Raw genomic sequence first — 16,782 nt, 5'->3', positions numbered from 1 at the left:
AAAAATAATAGTAAAAAACACCCCAAGGACTCTGGAATCCTAACTCCCAGGCCTCCCTTCCTGCCCTGGAAAGTGCTCATCTCCAGCAGAGCCCCTCCTCGCGAAGCCTGCCCCTCAGAATATAGTTAATACAGCTACAGCCTCTATTACTCTGGTGTCAAGCTTAAAAGAAAAGATAATAAATTAAATTACATCCTGAAGTGACAAATTAATTACTAATTACATAATTACTTTATTATTTAGGTGCTAATCAGGAAAGTACTTTGAACAATTTCGAGTTTTGGGGAAAATAATGGTTTGACTCTCGATTATTTACTGAATTAGGTGTTAGCTTGCCAGCTGCATTTCTAGGCTTAATTCTTTTTTTTCACAAGTGCCCTATAATTAATAGTGCAGGTTAGAAATAGGCTGGCCTCTCCTCCAAGGAATTCACCAACCTAAAGCAAGACTTGGCTTGGGCTTTGGGGGTATTTTCTATGCAATTAAGAAATAATTGGGTTTGTTTCCACCCAACTGATCTTCAGGAAAACACAGAAGGAGAATGAGACAATTTGTAATTCTAATTTTTCACTGGCCTTTCATTTTCCAAAGGTGATCTCTGTCAGAAAATGCCTGACATTAAACATTCTAGTTTGGAAGCAGTGGAATATTGGTGCTCTAGACTCTTTCCTTCAATAATGGAAATTTATGCTGGAAAGAATCTCAGAACTTGGGATGAAGGGAAGAGGGAATAAAGGGAGAGAGATCCTGGCTGGCACCTCGGGTGGTATCTATTCTGTTCTACCTATCTGGGCAGGGCAGGCTTCTTGGGAAGGGCAAAGTATCCTTATGAGAAGCACTGGTTCTAAAGCCTGGAGCAGATGGCATACATTCTTAGCTTTTCTGCCTGACACTTCCATATAAACAACCTGCCTGTGTTTCCTGAATGTGCCAGCACTCCTTCCTCTGGCCTTCCAGGCACGCTGTTCCTTCTGCCTAGAATACTCTCCCCCACCTCCCACCCCTGCACCTGGCTAACTCCTCCCTAGCCAGGTCTCTGCACAAGAGACATTTCCGCAGAGAAGTTCTCCTTACCCTATGCTCCCAAAGGCCGTAATACAACTGTCTCTGGACTTGCCTGCCCACTGCTATATCCCCAAAGCCTGCCACAGAGTGAACATTCAGGAATATGTTTTGAATGGATAATCATTGGTGGATTGGCAAGGACTTTTGAACTACCACAGTCCTCTGCATCTTCCAGCCTGAGGTACCTTCCTGTGTTACCACTTCCCTGCTGGTACATTTTCAGCTGATTGCATCTATTTTCTCTCTTGAGAAGGAGGATGGCCAGCATCTTACACATAATTACCCAGATGTAAGTAACATTTCAGAAATTGGGCAAGACGCTTTCTCACACAGAGTTTCATTTAATCCTCACAACAGCCCTGCAAACAGGCACTGTTTTTGGTAACTGAGGAAACCAAAGCTGGTGACTTAAGTGGCCCAGGATCACGAAGCTAACATGCAATGAAGTCACGAAATAAACTAATCTTTTTAGGATCTTGTTCCATGCCCATTCCACTCTGAGCCATTAGGAATTCCCAAAGAATCAACTCCTACTCATGCAAACTAAGATGCAATAAAACACACAGTTCTGCACTAAATTCTACTTCCTGTCATGTGAGTGTCTACTGAACACCTGGTATCTCAGATTGCTGAAATGAACACTAGCAGGATGATGCAAAGGAGAAGGAGGCGGTGCTTGGAAGAGATTTCAGCCCAGTTTAGGAAAGGCCATGAGAGAGAAAGAAAGCAATGTGGGGACTTCTGGCTCAGTGTTCAGTCAGTGAAGCTTTTAGCAGCAGATTTACCTTCCTAATTATATTTTGGTTACACTAATATTAAGATGAGTTTTCACTCCCAGCACACACAACAGCTGGCATTAAAAGGAGATGACTCAAAAGCTTGCCGGGTGGTGGGGAAAGTCCACCCAAGATTTAAAATCAGCCTCTAATCAGTCTCTTGGAACTGGCTGACAGGAACCAACTGCATCAAATGGGTCTAACAGCTTGGGCTAACACTGACCTAGGGCCGCCATCTCTAAGTGTGCTTTTCCCAGAGGCCAGTGCTCTGACTAAAACATTCTGTGCTTCCAGAATCCTGGATAGGTTTTCAGGCCAGAAAGAGCATGGCCTGACCCAACCCCTGGGAGGAATGACCTATCCCCACAAGGGAGGGCAGACAGAGCTGTCCTTCAAAGCAGATCAATACTGAGAGAAGCTTCCAAGCCAGGAACACCATCAATGTCTCTCCCAACCACAGCATCTATAGTCACAGACATCAAAACCAGAAGGACCTGAGCTGGGTGTACACATTCAAAGCCTATACATTGTTGAAGCCTCAATAACTAGTATAGTGTCTGCAGCAGAGTGGTGGGTGAATACATTTTGTCATAAACTGAATAAAAAAAGAATAAGCGTCTGGCCAGAAAAACAAAACAGAAAATGTTGCTGCCCCACACCCAGTGGGGACCGCTCTCCTTCAAATGTTCTTCATAGCTCCACCCTCTCCTGGCTCCTCCATAGGATCTCCTCCCAAGTCAGGACTCCCAGTGACACAAGGTGGCCTCTCCATATGAGGAGACCCTGGGGACTCAGCTCCTGGTACCATCACTGCCACAGACCCAGGACCCCAGCCTAGACCAACACCAGGAACCAGAAAACTACCCTGGGGCCTCTGCCTGGGGCTTCCTTGCCTAGACATTTGAAAATTCATTTAACTTGAGCTATAAATAACTGATGACCATTAAAACTGTTACTCTTTCCAAGATTCTTCCATTTTATTAGACAGTAAACCCAGTACAGGCAGGGACTGAGTCTGGGTTTGCTCATCATCTGGTGCAGAGCAGTGGGCTACGATAGTGGGCTTGGTGCACGGTAGACCTTCAGTACATATTATGCAAATACATACATTTAATGAGGAACCAAAATGTCAACCTGAAAAGGAGGATTGCAATAATGAGACTCCAGGAGCGTGGGGAGGCATTTTCTGGGCGAGCGGGGTCTTCCCAAGGCTTGGAAATTGTGCCAGCAGTTACCGCTTTGACTTCCACAAAGCCTTAACCCTCCTGGTTTCATGAACCAGATGCCTGCCTCCCTCTAAGGAACTCTGACACCACCACCCACAGCAAACCCCTGCCTTGTGCCCAGGCACACGCAGACCTAAGAGGCTCTGGGGAGACAACTGAGGAGGAACAGCAGGCAGGGCCCAGCTGTGCTAAGGCTCCTCTCTGTAGCAGAGACTGGGAGCAGAAATGGAGTCCAGGTCCCCTAACACAAGCCCTCAGAGAGTGGGCTTTCCAGTTGTCCCCCACCCCCAGGAAGGAGGCCCGTACACACCGTTGATGGTGAGGTGAACCCAGCTGCCATTGTGAAAGGTATCATACTGCTGGTCCAGCATGAGCACTTTGCACTCGTACCAGCCCTGGTCCTCAGAGCGAACCTGCTCCAGCCGCAGTGATGCTTTATCATGAAGACTCGCCCGGCCTGGGGGACGACAGAATAGACAAGAGCTGCAGAGGCCATCAGGGTGAGGCCAGCAGCTCAACATCCCCCTCCCCAGCCAAGACAGAGGGCCCATCGTAACCTGCAGACTGTTTCCCATGGCAGGGCCCCAAAACAACAGCTGGCACCAACCTCCGGCAGCAGGTGGCAAAAGAAAAGGCATGAAGCATTGGCCATGGAGCCACAATCCCGCCCCAGCCCTCCAGCCTCGGCTGGCCCCCATTCAAGCTGTAACTCTGTGTTTGGCCCTGAGAAGAGCCTCAGTTCCTTAAAATACTTCCCCTTCTTTTGGAGATCTCTTAGAACAAAGCAAAGACATGAGGGATACAGAGCTGAGGGGAGAGAAGCAAAGGGAGTGGGGAGGGGGCAGGGGGCAGGGGGGCGGGGAGGGGAGGGAGCAAGAAGAGAGGGAGAGAAGGTAAAAGGTCTACACAGCCCTGAGCACCTCCACTCAGGTGGAGTAACACCCCTATCCAAGCAGGGCCCCACACCTACACCCCTGTCTGGCTACATTATAGCAGGGCAGAGGGAAAGCAGGCCGGGGAATAGGGTGCTGGGATCCCCTCCCAGTCCTGATGCTAGTGCCAGAGGGGCTGCTCATCAAACCAGAGTGCAAGGTCCCCAGGAGCTAAGGCTGCAAGGCCTATAAGCCTGAGGCTGAGGAAATAGCTGGCCAGCAGAGCAAAGACCCCAGTTAGCCTCCTTAACTCCACCTTCCACCCTTAGGAGGCCATCTTTGTCTCACTTAAACGTTTATCTCACTGCACTGAGAAGGTGAGTTGTAGCAGGAGCCAAACAGAGTGAGGAGTAGCCTCCTTCCTCCATGACGAGAGAGGATGTCCAGCAGCCCTCGGGGTCCTCCTCCCCTCACCTACTGCCTCAGCCCACCCCTCACCCCAGTGGCACAACCTCCTCTGCCTTCCTCCTTGTCTTGGCACTGGAAATCTGCCTAACAACCTGACTGTCAAAACCAACTGGGCCAAAAAGAGAGACATAGGCAAAGGAGGGAGAGGGAGGGAAAGGGACAGAGAGAGAGAAGTGGAAGCTTTCTTAGAGAAATGCAATGCAGACCTCAGTAGTCAGAAGTAAAGAAAAGCAGTGTCCCACCAGCTTCCTCTCTCTTCCTTTAAACCCCAACACACATATGTACACACACTCACATGTGCACACATTCACTCCCACTCCTCACATGCTCATAAACACACACACACACACACACCCCACGCCCTGCTCCTGGACAGGCTGGCAGACAGGGGCTGGCAGTGACTCACAGTGATGCCACTGCTGGCAAAAGTAATTGTGGCAGAGGAGGCCGAGAGCAGGCACCCACTAGAGGCACAGACACACACTTACACTCAGGGATGGGATGAGGCCCAACTTCAGAGCCAGAGGGAGGTGTGGGTACAGGCAGACAGAGCAAACCCCACAGCTGCAACTGCTGCACGACTAGACACGGGCAGCAGCTCTGACTCAGCTTCCTCCTTCACAGAGCTGCCCTCAGCCCTGCCTGGCTGTCCCACAGGGTGAGCTTTCTAGGCTGTCTGTCTCCTACTCCTGCCCTGCTCCTGCAAACCCTGGGCTGTGCGGTTTAGGAGGGCTCCACGTCTGCACTACCTCCTCTTCCTTCTCCTCCCCACCACTTAATTAGAACCTACCAGAGTCCAAAGGATGGGAAGAAAGAGGCAGAGACTGTGGAAAACAGAGATAACAGACAAGTCAGAAAAAAAAGAGGAGGCAATGGAAATAAAGGCAGCAGGAAGCATGACCACTGAGAGCTGAGACCCTGGAGGGGAAGAGCAGTCCTGCCGAAACCAAGGAGAGAAGGCGAGGGGGCCCAGACCTTACCTGCATACTCAGGATCCACATGGGGTGGGTAGTAGCCAAACTTGATGAAGATAGGGATGGGCACCCCGAACTTGAACCACTCCACGACATAGGGTGGGGGCTGCCCTGTCACCGGGTGGATCACGTCGCATCGCAGGACCACAGCCTCGCCAGCTCTTGCTGTCACAAACTCGGGTTCCTCTCGCAGGCCGTGGGCAGCTAACAGGACAGCAAAGTCGGGATGCAGAGAAGGAAGTAACAAGGAGATCATGCCCTGGCCACCCCAGAGGCAGCCTCCTGCCCATGTTTAAGGACCTCTGCGCCCTTCTCCAAGGCCAGCTGACCTCCAGCCTGTCTCCTAAAGAGGAGCTCATTCACTCCCCAGAAGGTGCTCAGGACACCCTCCACCTCTCTCCCCAAGAGCCCCAACCACGAACATGCAGGAGAGGAGAGGGGGAAGAAGAGCAGAGGGAAACAGATCTCTTCAGTCCTGCAGGCTGGCCCTTCCCTCCCCAATTACAAAGAGCAGAGCTGTGACCATGCCCTCCCCCATGACACCCCACCCCCACAAGAATTCTAAGGGGTGTGGTCACTGAGAAGGCTGAGGGTCCATGGCCTCTCTGTGGGGACCCTCGGCCCCAGGCTGCTGTGGCCAAGGGTAAACTCAGACTATCCTCCAACACCAGGATGCTTTACACCAGAGCCTGTAAGGAGCTGCACAGCCCGATGTCCTCCCGCCCTCCTCCTATGCCCCACCCCCACCCAGTCTGATGTTCACAGCACAAAACAAGAGTGCTCTATACAGTCGCAGGGAATCCCTACCAAGCTGAGCGGAGGCTGCTAGGGGCAACGCCAGAGGGAAAACCTAACAAGCTAGAACTGGTCTCTCAGCCCCCTCCCCCACTCTCTACTGCACCTGCTGCTGAGGGGGGTGGAGGGGCTTTCACCCCTCCAGTTGCTAAGCCCCAAACTCACCAGGCTGCAAAGTACCAGATATCACCATTAGGATAGCAGGATGCTGGGGACAAAGGAAGGGCCCTTGGGACCCACCTCAGCCAGCTAAGGGGAAACCACCCTACCTTAGACAGAGGACAAACCAAACAGCTGCACAGGGTGCCCCCATTCTCCTGCCAGGGGAGACAAGGTAGCAAACCCACCCCCACCCCCACCCCAGAGCTGGAGGTTAATGTAGACACTGCTTCATACACCTGGATGGCTTGCCTCTGGACTCTAAATGTCTGCCTGGGCTCCTGAATGAGGTATGCAGCCCCCATCTCCTGCCTGACATTCCTCACACACACACACCAGGCCTCCATGCCCATAAAGTCACCTTGTCTAGTTTACTTCCCAGTCAAAGGGACAGCTAGGGAAACCTCTCCCTCCTACCTTTCCTCCCATTACCCAACACAACCAGGACTAGACCAGGGCTTTCCCCATCCTAGTCCCGCAGGCAGCACCAAGGACAGCAGCTGCTCATTGAGGCTGAAAGCCAGGGAACGGCCGGGCCCTCCCTCAAGTGCACAGAGAGGATGTGCAGGAGAGCAGTGTGTCTGTCTGTGGGGTGTCTCTGGGTCTGATTCCTGCTGCATCTCTGACCCCTGTGTGCTCCTACTGGTCTCCTCTCATCTTGCTCTCTCCTTCATATCTGTCTCTGTTTTTCTCTACCTCTGTCTCTCTCTACTGTATCTCTCTTTTTCTTGCTCTTTCTCCATGTCTGTGTCTCTCTGTCTCTCTTCAAGTCTCTGTGTGACTCTCTTTCTAGCTCCCACTCTATGTGGATAATTCTGTCTCCTTGCCTATCTTTCTGTTCCTATGTCTCTATCAGTGTGTGTGTGTGTGTGTGTGTGTGTGTGTGTGTGTGTGTGTGTGTGTGTGTTGGGGGAATATGTGGACTTCTGTTCACCTGTGCAAAGGGAAGAAATTTTGCCTGCTTTTCTGTGTGGACCTGTTTTTGTGTGCTTGTGCATTCTGTGTTTCTCTCTCTCTGTTTGTCTGTATGTTGTCTGTGTGTCTCTATGCATTTCTCCTTCTCTCTCTTCCCTTCCCCCTCTCCCTCTTCTCCCCTGCAAGTTGCAGAAAGAGGAGGAGGCAAGACCTTCCAGAAGCTGATTGGCTACCGGTGACATCACTGTTTTCTAGAGAAAGAGCTAAGATCACAGAGTATTTTTGGAGCAGAGCAGAGTGTTGCACTCACCTGCCTGAGGCCCCAGCAGGTTTCCCAATTCTCCCCACCCCCAAACTTGTTTCAGACAATGTTTGAATTCCAGCCCCTCAGAAAAAGCATGGAGAGGGCCCAGCTGCAGCAGGTGCCTCCCCCAAAATTCCACGGGCACCCAGAAAGGGACAGATCCTGTTTCCCAGCATCTAAGGAGCATAAAGGCTGATCTTGGACCCAAGAGAAATGGGCAAACAGTGGGCACCATGAGTGAGCAAGGGGAGCAATGTGTGTGTGCATGTATGTGTAGGTACATGTTTGTGTATGTGTAGCTCTTAGCAAAAGGACAGGTGTATGCATGTGGATGTGTGCATGCACATGTGTGTTTGTGTGCATGTGAATTTGCATGCACATGTGAGTGTGTGCAGCAGAGACTTTTGAGGAAATGAAAAGAGGAAATAGGGGATCCTGGGGGAAGAGGACTGAGTTATTCCCAGGGTCACGGTTACCTGGTGGGGGGCGTAGAGGCTGTCCACAGAAGGGAGCTCCTTCACAAGGCTTTGGCCCTACAGCCTTCAGCAGCAGGAATAGGGGTGGGGAAACAGTCGGGCACTGCAGGGCGGGTGGCTGCCCACCTCTACCAATGAAGCTGGGCTCTGGAGCTCTCTGGGTCCTGGGGTTGAGGACTCTGGGGGGCAAGCCCAGGAGGTGGGTCAGCTCTGGACTCTGACATGGGTTCCCACAATGCTGGCTGCTCATTTGCACCTCCTGCTGCCTCATTCTCACCGCATGGCAATGAGGCAGCCTTGCTCACACCTCCCCCAGCACTGATGCATGCTCCAGGTTTCCACCCCACCCCACCCCCAGCCAGCCCCTGAGCTCAGGGCTGAGTACCCACCAGAGGCCCGCCCCCTAGCTGGGTGGCCCCACTCTACATCACTTCTCAAGGACCCTATCTGAGAGAGGACACAGTGAGATAAGCATCCCAAAGATCAGAAGACAAAAGAAAGGGAATTCCCCAAGAAGAAGGAAAAGGATGGGAGCCCTGCTCCAGCCTCCAAACTCAGTCCCACCCCCTGGTTTTCTGAATTCTAAACTACTTATCAGCTTTTGTCATCTCCTCACCACACACACATACACATACACACATATGCACACATTTCTCGCATTCCATCACCCACAAGCACTTCTTCCTAAGCCCAATCCTTTCTGAGTCAAATCATGTCTAATAAAAAACTTTCTCCAAAAAAGCTCACTATAAAAAATAAAATAAAATAAAATAAAATAAAATAAAATAAAAAAGTAGGCTGGCAATGAAGAAGGAAGAGGAGCTTGATGGAGGAGAGACAGAGGAATTCAAACCCAGGAGGACACTGAACCCAAACCAAAGAGTGAAAGACTGAAGAAGCAAGGAAGGAGACACAGAGATAGGTATAGTTCAAACCAGGCACAGACAGAGCGTAGCCTGGGCGGAGCTGGCGGGGAGGGGGGGGCGGAATGAGCGTGACAGCGAGCAGGAACACTCAGGGGCACAGAGGACTCAGCCACTGCAATAAAGACACAGGCCTTCAAAGGACCAAGAACCAGAAGGGGACAGAGCCGAGGCTGTTCCTTCAGGGAGCTGGCAGAATTCTCTCTAGCAGAGCTGGCTGGAGCAACTGCCCACTGGTTCTTAAGGGAGCAGGAAGGAAGGGGTAAGAGAAAGAGGGTGGAGGGGAAGAGAAGGATGGATGTAACCGAGGTGGAAAGGAGCTACAAGAAAAATAGACCCCCAGATCCCCTGCCCTGTCACAGAAGACTGAGAAGCCCAAAGGGAGGAGGCTGTAACCTCATAGGGAAGCTGGCATCTGCAGGGGTGAGGACAGTAGGAGGCTGTGAGGTATCCTGGACTTCACATACCCGTTTTAGAGATGGCAGAACACAGCAGTACCCTGAGCCTGGCAAATCTGCAGCTTTGGGCTCTGCCAGCCCACTTTGGAGCTGTTTTACCCCAGTAGGGAAGGGAGAACAGGAGGGCAAAGGAGGAGGAGGAGGTGGCCCCTGCAGTCTGGCTGACCTTTGGAAAACCTACAGGGTACAAATCTACTGTTCTCTGGGCCAGGTGGCACCCAGCAGGAAGCCAAGTTCAGGGCTGCCTTCGGATCCTCTGTGAGCACAGGACCATGAGGTATCCAGGGCCTGGCATGGCCCCATGCCTAACACTCATAACCTGGAGCTCTTCCATCAGGGCAGGGCTGTGGGAGAAAGGGCAGCTGAAAATGAGAGACACTCTCAATACCAGAGAAAGTACAGGAGCCTATGTAGGGAGAGCTTCAGCTGGCAGAAAATCTAGCTTCCTCTATACACCTACCATATGCCAGGCTCTGTGCTGGGCATGTGACATGGAGTTCATTTAATGCTCACAATGCCCACCCGACAGAAGTACCACCATCTTTATTTCACAAATGAGCAAACCAGAAGGCTGCCTGGCTCAGCCAGGTCACTCAGGTCATTCGGTCAGCAAGTGGGAGAGCGTGCATCTCTTCTTTGCCTGTACTCATTCATGCCATCCTGCCAACCACAGGCAGGACACCAAGGCCTGTCCCCCACTGCACCCCTCCCCACCACATGCACTACACAGGTTCTGACAGCAAGACTCCTGCAGCCCAGGACCAGAGAAGGATGACAGAGCAGACATTTCAAAGGCAGTCGATCGGCCAACTCTGGCGGGCTCTGGGCTAAACCTCATTGTGCCTGAGACTCAGGAGGCTCTAGCTAGGTCTAGTGGCGGCTGTGGTAAGGAAAAACCATGAGTGAGCACCAGCCGCCACAGCTTGTGAGTATGGGTCCTTACTGGAACCTCCTCTTCCTCCTCTTCTCCCTCCTCCTCTGGGCACCAGACTCCCAAACTACAGGCCTGTTGTCTAATAATACCAGCGACAGCCACCGCCACCTCCATCTGCCAGCCTAAAAATAACCTCTGCTGAGTCCAAAAAAGGCACAGCCCCCGATAGTCCCCTAATCGCTCCTCCCTGACAAGCCAGGAGGCTCCAGGAGATTCCAGGGAGTCGGCAACTCAGGCTCCCACGGAGGCACACACCCAGAGGATGGCATGAGGAAAGCAGAGCAGAGACTCCCTGCTGTCCAAAACGCAAAGCTTAGAACACTAAAAGCATGAGATGGAGGAGATGTCTGAGTCCAGAACCTGGGATCACGTCCTTGTTCTCCTTTCCAGAAGGCAGGTGGGCCAGAGGTCATCTGGACATCATTCTGCCTCCAGCAAGGACTCCCACTCCCAGCCTGGCAGGTCCTCAAGAAAGTCCTCACCTCCTATGGCCTCCCCACTGGTGACCTCACAGCCCTTCCAGTCCCCATTCCCCTTCAAACCTCTTGGAATCAGAAGTCAGAGGTCAGGTAAGCCCAGACCAGCCTAGCCAGGAAACTTTCCCATCTTCTGAGCAGAAAGGTGCTGGGGAGGAGGGGCAGGAACAGCAGGCCTCCTTCCTCCTGTGGGTACCTCTCCTCCCTCTCTCTCAGCTGGGTTCCAGAAGCAGCTCATGAGGAAGCAATGCTATTAGCAGCCTTAATATGCTTTCGGCTAGATTGTCTTTCCAAGAGCCCTTTCCCCAAGAGTCCCTGACAGGAAGCAGTCAGTAATTCAACCTCAGCTCTGCTCCTTTAATGGCTCCTCAGCAGAAAGGCAAAGCCACACCCCCTCCCCAACACCTGGGAAGAGGCCTGCACCTACTCATGTGTGGCCAAATGTACACATGTGCTCTGGGGCCAGTAGGCAGGCCTGGACAGGTGAGGGCACCATGAGCTCTGCCTGCCATGGGCAACACTCCTTGGGTAAGGGGCCAGATAGACATGATAAGTAAGTGGAAAGTCAGAGTCCCATATTTACTCACAGTGAAGTGTCAGCATTTCCTACACTGAAGCCAGAAAATGAGGACAGTAGCTCACCTCATACAATTTGTGAAAACAAGCCTGTATGCAAGCTGTCTGCCACAGACCATGTTGGTGGGTGCCTGCGATAAGGAGGGAAGGAAGGGGGACAGAAGGACAGGCACAGAGAAAACTATTTCAGCCCTCTTCTCAGAACAGTCAGACTGGCTAGGACCTCCGTCAAAGCCCTGGCCTACGTGGAATTGTTCTCCAAACCCTAATGGAGGCCCTGTCTCTGCTCACCACTCTGCTGCTTACTCATGCAAGAGTGAACAGAAAAGCAGGAGATTCCTAAGAAAAATAGGTCATCTGCCTGAGGCCAACTGGACTGGCACCCGTGGGCAGTGCCCTTCAGGATCCAGGCTACGTAAGCTGCCTCTCCAACCCAGCACCCTTTCCCATCTTCCCAGGGACCCAGCCCATCTCTGCTCTGGGGTGTGCTGGATAATAGGCAATGGGTGCCAGAGCCACTGGAAGACAGGCCCCCTATCAGCCTCTCCAAGAGCTCTGCCTGGCTTTGTGCCCCCCACTTAAGCTTCTCTCAGGGACCTCAGACAACTGAGCTGAGCCTCCAACTTTGAAAACTTCTGGGCTGCCTAGACTCAGGTGCAGAACCGGAGGATAAGAAAAGCAAGACATCTGCTCTGAGTCTAGGAATCTAGTCTCACTGCTACCCACGGCACTTAAGAAGGGAATGACCCCATCTCATGCTTGTAGATAAAGTGCCCTGTCCTACTGCATTCCACACATGCACAGATATACACACACACAGGCATGTGCACACACATACAGACACACGTACATGCGCATAGTACACACACTTGTAGACATGCACACACCTCCAGACCACTTTTACCAATTACAGTTCTTTTCACAATTCAGATCCACTCTTCATATAAGCTGCTTAACCCATCCTAGGGAGTAGACAGAAGAGAACCACTCTCCTGAGACCCTGAGCTTCAGACTGAAAAAAAAAAAAAAAAATACAGGATGTGGCAGGGAGAGAGATGTTCACGGAGATATGTGGTAAATCTCAAGCCTAGCCCCCTTTAGGGTTTATCTCCCAGCCCTTACTTCCTGGACAAGGCACACAGAAAGCCAGAGAAAGAAAAGGCCAAGGGAGAAGAGAGAGCAGCAGGCCCAGTTCTGGGAGCCACGCCCTGGCTGGGCAGGCAGAGAGGAGACAGAAAACACAGGCATGGGGAGAAAGCAGTGCCAGTAGCCAGGAAAGAGGGAGGGCAGAGAAGCAGGGTTTCAGCATCTCCCCAGCTAGGCAGCCTCTGCTTCTTGGATAACCGGATACCGGCTTTCTGTCTCAGAGCCATAAACATGAAACCACCCAGCTCTGGGACCTGACAACTCTAAGTCTAGCACATGTTGGGCCTCCGGCCAGCAGCTGAAAGCTGAATCTTCTCACAGCCCCTCCACCATGCTCCTTCTAACACATCCCCTCCTCAGCTTCTCCCAAGGTACAGCTGTCAGACACACCCCTGCCTCTAGTGTGTGTGTGTGTGCGCTAGGGACACGCACATGAATGCACACATACACACCACTTGGCCACTTTCTGAGCCAAGTCCTTCTTAGCTGATAAGATGTCCATGAGGTCTTGCTAGAAGCCTCTAGGTCTAAATCTCCCTCCCATCTTCACTACCAAAGGAAAGAACGTAGGGGCAAAGCCAAGCAGAGAGTAGAGGGCACTAGTCCAGCTACCAAAGAAATCTGAGTCAGAAACCCATTTTATTTGGATATGCTGTAGTCATGGATAACCCAACCACAGAATCTGTGGTAGACAGAAGAAAGCAGCATTGGGAATCAAGGCCCAAAGTCAGTCAAGTAATGCCCAGGGTCCTCCCTTGAGTTTGCTCAGCAAATGTCTGGGACGCTGAGACTCCAGTCACTATTTTCCAGGTTCCAGATACCTCTCTAGTTTCCCTCTTTTCCATACCCTCTCCAACCTCTCCAGTGATCTCAAGCCCCTCCAGACACACAATTGAAGTCAAAAGAGGGAGCCCATCCTTACCTCTGTCCATGCCCAACAATGCCTAAGGAGCCCATTGTCCCCTTGGATCCCTCAGCTAGAGCACCCCCTGCTTCAGGCAAACCCTAAGAATGGCATCTTGAAGTCCCTCCCACTCAGGAATCTCCCCGGAAGTCACCTCTGCCAGTCAGAGAACAGCTGAGCTCTCACACAGAGCCAGCAGTTGAACACTGTTGGTATTTCTCACTCAAGCAGGTGCCTGCCACACAGGTCCCCTTTCCCTCTCTACAGAGGCTATGAGGCTATGACCTGCTAGCCTCTCAGGCTCCCCATGTCCTTCCCTCAAGCCTCTGGCCACTGAAGAAATTCCAGTTTTGCAAATTTTTCAAAGGCTTTCCAAGCAGCCTGGAGGCCTGCATCCCTTCCATACATCAATCTAGGCTGCAGATGGATAAAAGGTTCTCCCCAAACAAGGTCAGACCATGAAAGGGTACTTGGTTCCTGATAGAGGCAGCCTTCTGAACTTCCCCCTAAGACACTCCCAAGCCCCAGTGTCCTGAATGGCCAATGGGAAGAAATTGAGAAGGGGCCTGGATCCTCAACGATAATGAAATAATTAATAATAATAATAATAATAATAATAATAATAATAAATGTTGACATTTATTGTTACTATATAACAGGTAGCAACTCATTTCTTTATAGCGCTAATGTTCACAAAGAAAAAAAAAACCTACAAGCTCATCCTGTTAACTCCATTTTCCATTGAGTCAAGTGACATTTAGAGAGCAACTTGTCCAAGGTCACAGGACCAGCAAGTGGCAGAGCCAGGATTTGAATCCAGGTCATTTGACTCTGGTCCTAAGACTTTAACCACCACACATAGAGCCTCTTTAGGCTAAAAAAGACCCCAAGACTTATAAGGAGTGGCAGGCTGGGGTACATGTCAAGCTATCCCAGACAGAAGGACCTCTCCACATACAGAAAGAAGGCATAACCTTCATGCTCGACAGCATTCAACATTGGGAGATAGTTCCTTCTGCCTGGCCATTCTATATGTTGCTGCAGTATAAACTCATTTGCCTTTATTCTGTCCTTAAACTTGAAAAAAGTCTACTCCCCTTGCCCTGACTTGTCAGCTTTGGAGGCTATTTCAGAGCCTCCATTCAGTGTCTCTTTTTTATTCAAAGATCCCAGCACATCCTTCTGTGCTTTCAGTGACAGTCCCATAGCAGGAACATACCAAGAAACAGAGGGGTGGAGGACGAGGGCATTGGAAGACTAAAAGGAAATAAGAGAAAGGAGAAGACTGAGGCTAGCGACAGATTCTCAGGCACACCATCTCCATTCTATAAACTCCTGCAGTCTCCCTGGCCTCAGTTTTCCCACCCCAAAAATGGAAAGTTTCAAAACTATCCAGGTCAACATACCATTTAACAAAATCATCCCTACCTTAACCCTGCTCTGGTTGTTTTCAGACCACCTCTTGAACCCCACCCCACCCCCCAAAAAAAAATTGTACGGGAGACATTTAATTCCAGAAACTTTCCCAAATCACTTCACCCCTCCCTCTTACACATCCCCAGACAAGGTGATGAGAGGACCCTGTAAAAGGCGCCTACTGCCCATCCTTTCTGCCCTCCTGCCTACCCCTTCTGCCCTAGTGCCGCTAGGAGTGGGTTCTCTTCCTGGCGGGTCCTCCCTGCTCACTTCCACCCATCCACCGTTTCTCTCTCGCAACCATCTCCTCCGGGCTTGTGAACTTGCCCGCAGCTGGGTCGTGTCTGTGTGCTGAGAACCGTGAACTCAAGAGTCCTGGCACCCTTGAGCTCCTCTCCTACTTCCATACATGGGCCGAGAGCTCGGGGTGCCACCCAGAGGCTTGTAGGTCGTTTTGCCAGTCTCCAGAGCAAAAGCCCGCGCGTTCACGAGCGCATCACCCAACTAGCTGCGTTAGCTTCCTTTCAGTCTTTTCCACAGCTCAGACGGGAGAAAAGGGAAGGAGAAAAAACCTCTCTCTGCTCCAAGATGCAGCAATGGGGACACCCTCCCCCACTACCCTTGCCCCCAGGCACCTCAGGATCGCAGCCTGGGAGGACTGCGTGGGGTTGGCCCGGCTGAGGCGCGCTCCCAGGGAACTTTTACCTGACAAGGGACCAGGTGCAGCTCAGGCGCGGGCGCCTGGCAGGGCTAAGCAAAACTGGACACTCCTCAGAGCCCGCCGAGGGACCCTCGCGCTTAACCAGCTTTTACTCTCTCGAGGCTCTGTGCGCCCCCAGCTCTTCGAGGAGAATCCGACCTCCGGCTGCCAAGACGTGTGATCAGGAGCGGCGCAAGCTGGAGCGATGGGCGCCCGCAGGGCGGACAATCCTATCCCTTAGCCATGGGTGCCGAGAATCCCAAGGCTTTGGGTCGCGCCTCCCGGCAAGGGCCGATCTGCAGAGCGGTGGCGCTGCGCGGGGCGTGAGCGTGCTGCAGCCTGCCCGAACCCGCAAACTCCCCGGCAGCCAGAGTTAGGAAAGCTGCCGACTCCCCAGTGCTGGAGGAGGCGACTGCTCCGGCTAAGGCAAGGGACTTGGAAAACCGGTGTGAAGCCCTATGGCCGAAGATGGGCAAAGTCGTCCTCTATCCCAAGGGGTCTTTTCCCGAGTGCCCGGCAGCCGGTGGGCTGGGGCCCCTTCCCGCCTGACCCTTCAGGCTGCTGTCCCCGGCCCTCCCAGGCTTTGCCCCAGAGCGCGCCTGACCGGAGCCCGAGCCTCGCCCGCGGAAAGGCGCAGCGCTCGGCGGGGCCTGGGAGCCAGAGGTGGAGAGGAAAGGACTGAGAGCGCCTGCAGGGGCAGAGCAGGGACGCTGCACTTCAACTCACCTTGAGCCGCAAGACCTCGGGTGCTGATCACACTTGCTATCAAAGTGGCCACATACCAAATCATAGTACTACCGCGCGCCAGCCAGGAGCCTCATCCTATCGCAAAGTGCCTCTGCGCCGCACACTTCTCGCCCGAGCGCCTGCTCACGCCTGCTCGTGCCCGCCTACGCCCCGCGCCAGTGCTCCTGCAGCCCTGGCGGCCCGCTCCCCATCCCTCCGCGGCTCCGCTCGGCTCGGCGCGCAGCCTCCCCGGCCCCAGCGCAGCGGCACCTGCACTACCAGCCCAGGCAGAGCGCAGCCAGCACCACGGTGAAGCCTAGCAGGGCCAGGCCTCCGGGACCACCCCTTCCCCCCGCCCATTGGTCACCGCCCACAAGTCTCGAGGTCTATTGGCTCAGAGGTCTGTCCGTCACGGCGCGGAGGCGAGTCTATTTCAAGGTGCGTTGAAGTGTGGTGAGCACAGAGCCGCAGAATCATGCGCATTGCCAGAGAG

At 52.6% G+C, this 16,782-nt stretch overlaps 1 protein-coding gene across 10 annotated transcripts in view; it reads right to left on the bottom strand.

Annotated features, from left to right (window-relative positions):
• Window positions 1-16,564, bottom strand: part of IGSF9B (immunoglobulin superfamily member 9B) — a 48,505-nt gene extending 31,941 nt beyond the window's left edge. For 7 of the 10 annotated variants that reach the window (XR_001598336.2, XR_001598337.2, XM_016156517.2 and 4 more), the window contains exons 1-3: window positions 8,031-8,336; window positions 5,388-5,585; window positions 3,378-3,524 (exon numbers count right to left, since the gene is read on the bottom strand). Coding sequence is in view for 7 of the 10 variants with exons in the window: in XM_016156517.2 (XP_016012003.2) it covers window positions 3,378-3,524; window positions 5,388-5,585; window positions 8,031-8,301 (616 nt within the window). In the remaining 3 variants the exon portion in view is untranslated. Of the gene's footprint in view, window positions 1-3,377; window positions 3,525-5,387; window positions 5,586-8,030; window positions 8,337-16,289 lie in introns of those variants that run through there. The other 3 variants (XR_001598338.2, XM_016156521.2, XM_016156523.2) reach the window with 1 other exon arrangement.
• Between the last annotated feature and the right edge of the window lie 218 nt (window positions 16,565-16,782).

Source organism: Rousettus aegyptiacus, unplaced genomic scaffold (assembly GCF_014176215.1).
Source record: "Rousettus aegyptiacus isolate mRouAeg1 unplaced genomic scaffold, mRouAeg1.p scaffold_m13_p_5, whole genome shotgun sequence".
Classification (NCBI taxonomy): Eukaryota; Metazoa; Chordata; class Mammalia; order Chiroptera; family Pteropodidae; genus Rousettus; species Rousettus aegyptiacus.
The sequence above is the reverse complement of the archived record's forward strand: the minus strand, read 5'-3'. Positions and strand labels throughout refer to the sequence as shown.